The sequence below is a fragment of the Solanum tuberosum genome, unplaced genomic scaffold, assembly GCF_000226075.1.
Source record: "Solanum tuberosum cultivar DM 1-3 516 R44 unplaced genomic scaffold, SolTub_3.0 scf00150, whole genome shotgun sequence".
NCBI classification, from domain to species: Eukaryota; Viridiplantae; Streptophyta; class Magnoliopsida; order Solanales; family Solanaceae; genus Solanum; species Solanum tuberosum.
In genome coordinates, this window is record NW_006239073.1 from 585,832 (window position 1) to 596,822 (window position 10,991).

A 10,991-nucleotide genomic window follows, 5' to 3' on the forward strand; every position below is an offset into this window, starting at 1 on the left:
GAGGGAGTATATTATTAAGTTGAACTAATTCTTGTTAATATAAATATTATATTACTATATTATATGCTTTGTCTCTCTTAAAAAAATTTAGTACTATAAACAACAAATATGAAATAGGCAACAAACTTTTTATTAACGCTTTGAGCTACTAATTTTAATGAGTCAGGTTAGTTGTCAACGTTAAAGATTTAGGTAAACATAATAAATTAATATGATGTTAAAATCTTGATCCCCAAAGTTGAACAAAAATGTTATGTTGATATAATATTGAAATTTCAATAACAAATTTTGATTTTCAATGAGAACAAGATCGGAAAGAAAACAGATTTATGATAGAATTATTTGTGGGCCGAATCACTACAAAATGAGAAGTGGGTTGGGTAAGCGTATCAAATCCATTTCGGTGAGTATTGTTCATAATTAAAGTATTATTGTGCTCATATTTTCTAGTATATCAAACAGACTATTTACTCATCGTGTGGCCCAAATAAGAGGTTAGATCAAAACTTCTTCTTGACCTTAAAAAAACTCAAAGAGAATCGTTATAAAATTTCATCCATAACTCTAAAAAATTGCAAATTTACATGCAATCACTATAGTGAAATTGTAAGAGCAAACAATCAGCAATTTTCAATATGTTTTCCAACCAGATTTAGATTTATAATATCTAAAAAAAATGTTAGATTATTATTTAGGTGTATACAAATCTTTATAATATTGTTTATTATTGTATATCAAGTTTTCTAAACAATTTTGTAAATAATAATAATTTATATGAAGATTTGTATATTATTGTATTTCGAACCCATATAATTATTTTTGGGATTGTGTTTTGCACTAAACATTTGCAATATAAATTTTGAGCTATACTGTTACAACATAAATTAAGAAATTCTACTCTTATAAATTTTTCCCAAAAGAAAAATAATATATGTACTTATATAGTTATATACACTATAAAAAGAGAAGTATTGAAAGTTTTTAAAACACGTACTTGACGCAAATTGTTAGTTTCATTCTCGAACTATTGATAGTTTTTAAAACACCCTTATTATTGACTAACTAAACTTATATACACCTCCGATCTACCACATGACATAACAATTGGCCTCAAACTCTTGTAGAAGCACGAAACTCTTAATAAAAAGTCGAAACAAGTGTTGAAAACACCTCTAAAGTTGACGAGAATTTATGAGTGTATTTCACTCATATTATAAGATCAAGAGTATATTTAAGTTCAGTTACTCAAGATAAAGATATATTTTTAAGACTGTCAAAAATTCGAGATGAAACTAATAATTTACCGTTAATTTAAAGACGTTCTCAATACTTCTCAGTTCTCTCTATTTACTGTAAATGATAATATCAAAAAAAAAAAAAAAAGTTAAATTGAGTAAAAGAAAATATAGAATGACACAAATGCCACTGATTCATCTTCACACGCCCACTCCGACAAAATTGCTAACTCTCCCGTAGATCTATCATACGCTCCTCCGTTATTCAGTCTCTGTCTCTTCGATTCTTAGAATCTCTTAAACCTCCCGAATCCCTGTTTCCTTTTTTTCCCCAGTTCAATCCTCTGTAATAATTCTCCTATTTAATAAAGGAGATTCGGTACTCCTACTCCTATTGTATAATATATATAATATAAGTTACCTTTTCCTAAGAATTGGAACAGTAATTTGCCCTTTTTTTGTGAACCCTAAAGTTCCTGATCTAGGGTTTTTGAGTGTGTACAATAATGGCGAGCTCATACTCTACTCCAATCGGTGCCACTCAGGTTTTAAATTCATCGTTTTTCTGATTATATGCAGTTTAATTTTTGAGTTCCTTTTTGATTGATCTTAAATGGGTATTGTTTGTTACGTGTATTTTTGCAGGTGGGTTCCTACTTTGTTCAGCAATACTACCAGGTTCTTCAGCAGCAACCGGATTATGTTCATCAGTTTTACACTGATGCCAGCTCTATTGTTCGAGTTGATGGTGATTCAAACGAATCGGCTTCTGCCCTTGTGGTTAGATTTTCCTCTAGAAATTTTGGAGTTTGGATTATGTTTCCAGATATGATCTAATGTAGTTATCTATAACAAAATTGAAACATATAAAAGTAAATACCTACAGGCTATGTATTGGTTGAATAATTGGATTATGAAGATACTAATATTTTAGGAAAACACTTGTTGTGCTTTGTCCATTTGTTAAATTCTGAGACCATATATCAATAAATGTTGATCACTGAAAAAAATCAATCAACTAAGCATCAATTCCAAACTAGTTAGGGTTGATTATATGGATTCTCTAACAACACGTAAAGGGAAGGCTGATGTAGGAAGGGTAGTGCTGCTGAGAAGGAGAGAACTTTCATAGATTGATAATTTTTTACGTCGAAAGCCAGGGGGGCTATGGAAAGCCCTCACTTTATTGATGGGACATTTTTATCCCTTTTCTCTCATCCTTCATCAGTTCTGGTTCAGGAAAACGTCAATGCACAGATCTTATTTGAATTATTGTTTGAGGTCATATCATTCCACCGGCACGACCTGTAAATTATTTGTCTTCGTAAGGCAAGTTACAAACTTTTGGAAGCTAGTGACTCTAGAAAGCCTTCACTTTATTGATGGGACATTTTTATCCCTTTTCTCTCATCCTTCATCAGTTCTGGTTCAGGAAAACGTCAATGCACAGATCTTATTTGAATTATTGTTTGAGGTCATATCATTCCACCGGCACGACCTGTAAATAATTTGTCTTCGTAAGGTAAGTTACGACCTTTTGGAAGCTAGTGACTCTATAAAACTCAAAGCAAATACGGCTAATATGCGTAATCTTGTTTCCGGTTGTCTCTGCATTTGCCTGATTTCTCATTTTTCAATCAATAGATTCTATACTCTATATAATTATTGATAACTCTTAACTGCACACAAGGCGTAGTGGAGAACGAAATGCATTGTGTAGATTGCCAATGATGAAATGATGCACTTCATCTGTAATACTGCCTTGATGTCTAGATCTTGTGTGCTTGAAGGCATTTGTGTTTAAGTTAATGCCTTTTTCAATCATTCAATGGTTGGCTACCAATGATAAACCCTGTAGAATGTAGGTTCCTCCATCTTCCCTGAGAGAAACAAGAAGAAAAGCAAATGAGAGATCCTAAATTTCAGCATCAATTAAATGAAGTGTTTAAACATTTAGATCTTATCTGATAGTCTTACCTTTTATCATAGGTGGCTGCAAATGTGTGAACCATTTTCATTGAATACCTCTAGAGAGTGCCACCATCTTACGTATTATTCATTATTGACATTGTGATATTGTCTAAATCGATCAATCAACTACGCCTGATCCTGCACTAGTTGGCATCAGCTCTCTGAAGCCTCTCTCCGTGACTCTATGGGAGTTCACTTTCCAATACAAAATAATTTGTCTGTTAGGGCAAATTAGGGGTTCTCTAGATCAGTTCATTGACACACTCTAACCGGCATAACTGTGATTGAATAATAACTTAATAACCTACAGTTCTCCTAATCGATATAGGACTGTCTAGAAACTTTTTTACACCATTCCTCTGCCTCAGAAGCTGGAATGTAACTGACAGGTGGATCTCCTGTTGTTTTTCCTAAGAATGCTTGTAGATATTTTTACAGAGTTGTACTGTTCATCATCTGTTTTGGTTGAACCCTTCAAGGATCTGACACAACAAGCCTAATGGGCTGCACTAGACTTATACATATTTCCTATTAGATTCTTGCTTACTAGAATTGTGAAGAAAGCCATGAGGATTCTGATTCTCTGATATGACAGAGAGCTGCTGTCCTATCTAATTTTATTGTTGAAAGTACCTAATTGTTGCTTATGAGTATTACTCTGTTTAGTTTCTAGTTAACCTTGTTTCCTTGTTTGGAAAGGTGCAACTTGTGTTTTTCTTGTTGTGTCTTATCATGTGTCTGTATTCACTGCAGCAAATCCATACTCTAATCATGTCAATGAGTTTCTCTGGAATTAAGATCAAGACGATAAATTCTCTTGAATCTTGGAATGGTGGTGTTCTTGTTGTGGCCTCTGGTTCTGTCAAGCTGAAGGATATCAATGGGTGGAGGAACTTTGTGCAAACATTCTTACTTGCACCTCAGGAGAAGGGTTACTTTGTTCTGAATGATGTCTTTCATTTTGTTAATGAGGAGCGGAGTGAACTAGTTCAAGCACCAGTAGGTTCACAGAACAATCTTGATGCTCAGCCAACTTCCTCTAATCTTCTTGCAGAGCCACCAGGTATTGTTACATCTGGTGTGTATAGAATGTTAAACATGCAAGACTTTTCAGTGACCTTAGTTTCCTATGTGCTCCTTTTTCTTTCCCTCTCCTGTACGAAGGGTGTGGTAGGGGAGAACTGCTTGTCCTCTGCTGGTTTAGTTGCATGTCCTTTGTGCACAACTTTCTCTCTCAGATATCTTGCAAGCTTTCTCAAAAGCATATTTGATACATGACGATTTAAGTGTATGACTCATCTCATTGTAACTATTTTAGCAGTCCATGACTATGCCTTAGAGGTGGAGGCGACTGAATATGTAAATTCAGTTAATATACAAGGAAATGATGCTGTTGAAGAGTACAGTTATCCAGAGCATGATCACGAGAACCTGTATGAGGCTGAGGCTGAGGCTGAGTATGAGTATGAGTATGAATATGAGTCTGAGTATGAGCATGATGAGGCAGATCCTGAGGCCGATGTTCCTGAGGAGACTCATTTGGGGGAAGAAACTGCTCAAGTAAGGTCATTCGAAGAAGAGACTTCTTTTCCAAGTAATGTGGTTGAGGTCGTGCCAGAGCCTGAGCCAGCTGCAGAAGAACCTGTTGGAGAGCCTTCAAAGCTTAGTTATGCTTCTATTGTAAGTACATCCATATTCTGTGCACCTTATGACTTGATGCACATTCGTTCCGTTATGCATGAGTAATAGATCTTGTCATGGTCATTTAACCCTACTAGATAAGTGTATCAATATTAGATCTTAGGAGCTTTAATACATTAGTTTGAACAACAACATGTGGTCTCAGGTTCAAATTTGTGTTAGCCTAGTTACCTGGTACATGTTGCTGGTGGGAGGTGACATGCATCCGTGGTATTAGTTGAGGTGTACACAAGCTGGATCGGACACAACGGCTATCCAAAAAAAATACATTAGTTTGAACAGCAATGTGTATTATATGCCCTCTGGATCAGTTTGAAGTATTGGTGCGTATATTGGGCACGCATCTTTAGATGAGAACCTTTTGCATAGACAACAGATGCAGAAAAGTAGATTCATCCACGTGTAGATTATACTTGGTGAAAGAAAAATGTAGTAGTAAAGACTAAAGAGTATTATTAGTAGAAGTATTTTGTTCAAACTTTTTCAATTGGGTTTTGATTTTTGGCCCTTGTCAGTTGCTAGAATTTAACTGTAGGCCTCGTATATGTAGGGTGTTTCCAATGGTCTTCTGTTCTTGATTTTTATTCATAAAGTGCTTGATCGGACATGGCTTTACTTGATCTTTCTTCCTGAACATTGTAGTTAATTGATTGATATGTATCGATAAGCGCCCCCCTCCCCCCCTCCTTATCCCAAGAAAAGAGAGAATTTTGAAAAATAAAAAAGGAACTCTGACTCTTCTTATTCAAAAAAAAAAGAAAAAGGAACTGACTCTATCCTCTCCTTCCACAAAACAACAATATACCCAGTGAAAATAATAAACTGACACACTGTAAAAAAAAGAAACAGTTGCATTAACAAAACAAGTGAGATCACATGTCTTGTCCCATCGTCTTTTGTTCACTTGGGAAATGCTGCAATGTTGTCCGATTTTGGTTTATGATTTGGAAAATAACTCGTTGCAATTGATAGTTAAGAGCTCCAAAAGGACCTGCACCGTCAGTCCGTATCCAGCCATCTTATACCAAGAGTGCACCACCCGTCTCGGAGTGGCAACCTCCTGTTGAGCAGTCAATCTCCATGCCCCCAGCTGCGCCAGAAGCCAGCCTTGACCTGGCAGATGAAGGATTTTCTCAAGAAGGTAATACAAGTACACTGCATATTAGGACATCATTATTCTTAATAATTGCAACATCTGTGTTCCATCAGTGATAGAATGTACTTTAGCATTCTTAGCATTTTGCTTGATTTTGACTTTCCCAGGGGAATCAAAGTCTGTCTATGTGAGGAATTTGCCATCTACTGTATCTTCTCTCGATATTTTGCAAGAGTTTAAGAACTATGGGAAGATCAAGCAAGATGGAGTATTCTTAAGAAACCGCAAGGTTAGTATACTTGATGATCTCATCTTGTGCCTTGTTGTGCATGCATACTAATGTTGGATTTCAATGGATTAACAGGATGTTGGCATTTGCTATGCCTTTGTTGAGTTTGAAGAAGTCCAAGGTGTCCAAAATGCAATCAAGGTTTGAACCTCACTAAATTTAAAACTATAATTGGTCAAATTGTTTTTTAAAACTCCCTCTGTCCCATTTTGTGTGGTACCCTTCTACTTGGCACGGTATTTAAGAAAAAAAGGGAAGGCTTTTGAAACTTGTGGTGTAAAACAATCCTTAGATATTTGTGTGGCTATAAATCATTTCATTAAGGTTAAAAGGGGAATTTAGAAGTTATTTTATTTCTAATTATAGTAACGTGACATTCTTTTTGGGACGGACTAAAGAGGAAAGGGTGCCACATAAAATGGGACGGGAGGAGTAAGCAATTTGGTAAAGTTAATAAATTGCTTGATATGACTTATGTAGTTTTACCTTATCCCTTGATGTGACTCTTCATAATTAATCGCTTTATCTTTTATGTTGGCTTTTTATTTAAGCATAAAATTACAGCATTTATACAATTGAAATGTTTTAGGTCATCTGTTAATTTCTATAATGTTCTTGTTTTTCATATATATGGATCTTGTTGTGTGCCATTAGTAGATATGGCAAATCATGTGGGAGATTTTCACTTGAGACATATTGAAGCTGAAGTTTGTTGTCCCAAGTTATAACATCTTCATCTCATTGCATTTGACACGATTACTATCTGAAGAATCAAAGACACTCTTCTTTGCCTCGAACTGCCTTTTGTTATTTGTGAATCGATATATTTGTTCAAGATTATTGCCATAAGTTCACATTCAGGGGTTGTCTTCATATGTCATGTGAACCCTCTTTATGTCTAGTAAATCATACAATTTGTTTTCTACTTGCATAGGCATCACCAATACAGTTGGCTGGAAGGCAAGTCTACATTGAGGAAAGGAGACCAACCAGCAGTAGCGTTTCTCGTGGAGGAAGTATGTGCCTAAAAACTGATTCCAATTTAAACGTCTTGATCTTATTCTTACGTTGGTTATCATCTGTGCTTTTCAAGTCCTTTTGATCTAATTAATGACTATTGTTCTTGAATATTTTGACATATTTCTTTGCCTTGACACTTAACCTTCATTTGTTAGTCCATTTTTTCTGAAGTGAGCCTGGGTAGGAAATATTCCTCGCTTAATTTTACTTTTGGATTGGGAGGCCACTTTTTGAATTCTAAAAATGATTGTTCAGTTTTCATTGAGTGGGAAGCATGGGAAGCATAGAATCTCATTTGCTTGACGCAAGTGTATCTATGTCAAGAGGCACCACGAGTGTGGCTTAGTAGTCAATGAAGTGGGTGCAAACCTTGGAGAGCATGGTTCGAATTCCAGCATAGACAGAAAACACTAGGTGATTTATTCTCATCTGCCTAAGCGTCGGTAGGTAGAGTTACTTGGCACTTATGTTGAGCAGCTGATGGGATGTAGCAGGTAACTTGTTCGGACACTATTATAAAAAATAGTACATGTGCTAAGAGGGAAAACAAGGGTGTTATCGTATGGGGAATATGAGGTGAATGTCTGAAATATTTGGAAGACCCAGAAACCTAGCACTGAAGGATGGACATAATGGAGTAGAATTGGTGATGGAATATTGTGGATAATGTGTTTCAAGAAAGAAGATCACTTGGTGAAGAGTCAAATAGGATATACAGAGGTGATCTCCATTGAATATCTTGATTAAGCCTCCAAAAATAACACAATTCTGTAAGCTTCTTCAAGTTGAAATACACTCGCTTACTCTCTTGGATGGTGGGAGAAAAACAATGCACTGAAGGGACAATCAGGATAGGAATTAAACAGAAAGGACCAAAAAATTGGCAAGCGCTATAACTTTTGGATTCACTAGTGGTATTGTCCTTGGCCAAAGTCCAGTATGGGATATGGTGTATTTGGCTTGCACCAACCTTAGTAATCACATGCCTTGGCTCTTTTTGTGTCCATGCCCCTGTGCTCGGCTAAGTTGCAGGATATGTATGTGGGATTCGGTCAACCCACATCGAATACTTTGACCAAAGTCCGTGGAGAAATTTGGGGGGTGGGGGGGATTGAGATTTTGATTTCTCAAAATAAAAGATAAAATAGATTTATGACATGGAAAATGGCATACCTTCAATATTATAGTCCTTTTGTCTCCTTTTTAGTTTTTCCTCTTGGTCAATATTCGTTGTTTCACCTTTCAGGCCAAACAAAGAGAAACTAAGAATTGAAAACTTTCTTTTTCTTTTTGAGGGGAAGAACGAGAGAGCTTGAAAGAAGAAGTTGGGGTCTTGGGAAAGACGACCCAAACAACCTTTCAAAAATTTAGAAATATCTTTATAGCTCTGTTTTATAATTTTGATTTTTTTAGCTGAATCCTAACATTTTGATTTTGCCGAAACGGGTTGTATTGGCACCCCTGTCGGGTATCCACATCTATGTCCCACCCATCAACTTAGGTGCTCGGTATGAATTTTTTTTGTATGGTATATTATATGGTGCACATCTTTTTCTTTCTCATGATTGGTCAATTTGTTGACGGAAAATCGCCCTTCTGCATGTCTTTGTTGCTTCATGCGAAATTCTATTCTAACATAATTCTATCATTCGGTTGGAAAATTGTGTAGTGTCTGTTGCCATTTGTTTTTGCTTTATTTGACCTACTTTTCGCTAACAGTCTTCTCTGAATGCCTTGATCAGGATCGGGAAGGGGAAGAGGCAGAGGAGGTCGTCCCACCGGGCGACCTTTTGGCAGGGGAAGCAATCCTGATGATAGAGTGAAGAGTAATGGCTACCGTGGTATATGATGATACTAGAGTATCAAAGGCCAAACTCGCAAACTAAGTTGTGATTCTGCAGATGAGGATCAATAAGAAGCATGGTTACTAGATAGCTTTTATATTTTTGATGGTATTGTCTTCTTATGGAAGGGATTATATTGTTGCTGGTTCTCTTTCCCTCACCCCCACCCCCACCCCCCGAGTGTTTTGAGAGAGATTTTCCCCATCTTTCTCCTGTAGTTAAAGGTGTGTTAGTATTCTGCTTTTACTTCCTTTTGTCCTGTAATTCTAGAGGCAGTACTTGTAACTTTGGAGAGTGATGCCAAGGGTGAGAATATAGTGATGTTTTGCACTCACCTTCTTAAAATCTTTTTGATCTGTCTGACCTCTATGCAGTGCGATCAACAGCATCAACCTCAGCAACTCCAAGGCCTCGGGTGAGATACATCTCTCCTCTATCCTCTGCCATTTTTAACACTAGCTCAACTCCTATATCACACTGTTATTGTGCATAAAAGCACAGGCTGCTTTATCATCAATGTAATCCTTGCCTCGTCTTCTTCTTCCTCATTGTTGTCTTCACTTCGTAGGGCATTGAGCTATCAAATGCCATTTGTCCTAGTCAAGCGCCTGGACAATTATAGAGCTTACAGACTGAGGGAGATAAGAGAGGATTAGAACCAAGTGAAATGCTGAGAGAAGAAATAATGATAGCATAAGCTGATTAAGTGAGAATAAGACACTTTAATGACACGTTGAGGGAAGTGGAGTAGATTGGTGTTAACATGAATTTATTGAAAAGACGAATTCTCGAAGACACCCAAATTTGTGGGTTAACAGTCGAGTGAAAATCATGAGAGATCAGGATTTACTGTTAAGCAAGGTTTTGTAGAACGGGAAAATTTGAATCAAAAGTAGGAAAAGAAAGATGCGCTTGTGTGGAAGAATTAAGTTTGATGTAGATGGGAATTGGGAACATATATTATAGATTTATGTAGGTGAATTAATTCGGAAACTAAAATATGTAAAGCCAAAATTGCAACAACTTGTTCTTTGTATCTCATTATTATAAATTTTGATGGATATACGAATTTCCATTTGACAGTTTTGGACTTCTGGTTGTATCTCTTTAGATCTTGCTGGTCCTGCTTCCTTGCCATGGTGTACCTTTTGTTCTTTTTTCTTTTGGTCCTCCATAAGCTGTTTGGTATTTGAGGTTTGACTAATCTAAATTTGCATCAAGAAGTCCCACTTTGGGGTTTAAAGGGCTTTCCACCAAAGATGGTTCGCTTCCATGCTCGGAGTTTGAACTCGAAACTACAATTTTTGGTGGTGAGGTGCACTTATTTATTAACGCTCTCTCTCTCTCTCTTTATTTTATCCTACGGCCAGTATGAACTAAACTTTTCAGTTTTTTATGGCCTTTGGAGTTTTCTTCGAGAGCAAGAGAATAATAGATCATTTGCCATTTCAAGGAATAAAGACATTTTGAATATTTCTCAACACTTGACTATAAATAACATTTAATTAATATTAACAAATGATGAACTTTATCATATTCAAATGTTTTTTTCCTAACTTCATTAAGATATTGTCCAAACGCGTCTAAATTTGACTTACTGGTGCCTCCATTATAGTTGAAAGATAGTATAATTCTTCAACTACATTTGTTATTTGTACAATACATAAATTCAACAGGTCATCCTCTCTTTACTTAGTTGTGAAGGCAAATAGGTATAAGAAAAATTCTTGAACGAGTTTCTTTTGTGGGAAAAGAAGAAAAAGGTTAAAACAAAGAGTCACCAATTTAAAGGGGGGAAAATAATGAAAACAGGACCCCCCCCCCCCCCCCCTCCC

At 36.3% G+C, this 10,991-nt stretch overlaps 1 protein-coding gene across 2 annotated transcripts; it reads left to right on the plus strand.

Moving 5' to 3' along the window:
* The first annotated feature begins 1,428 nt into the window (after positions 1–1,428).
* On the plus strand, positions 1,429–9,512 carry LOC102580874 (putative G3BP-like protein). 2 transcript variants are annotated; one of them, XM_006352662.2, is made up of 9 exons: positions 1,429–1,780; positions 1,881–2,015; positions 3,960–4,269; positions 4,525–4,886; positions 5,880–6,048; positions 6,171–6,292; positions 6,368–6,433; positions 7,227–7,308; positions 9,055–9,512. In XM_006352662.2, exons 1-9 carry the CDS (start codon positions 1,742–1,744, stop codon positions 9,159–9,161), a joined length of 1,392 nt encoding a protein of 463 aa, XP_006352724.1. In that variant the 5' UTR covers positions 1,429–1,741; the 3' UTR covers positions 9,162–9,512. The 2 variants fall into 2 exon arrangements, with proteins under 2 accessions (XP_006352724.1, XP_006352725.1); XM_006352663.2 differs by having other exon boundaries at positions 4,528–4,886.
* The last annotated feature ends 1,479 nt before the right edge of the window (positions 9,513–10,991 follow it).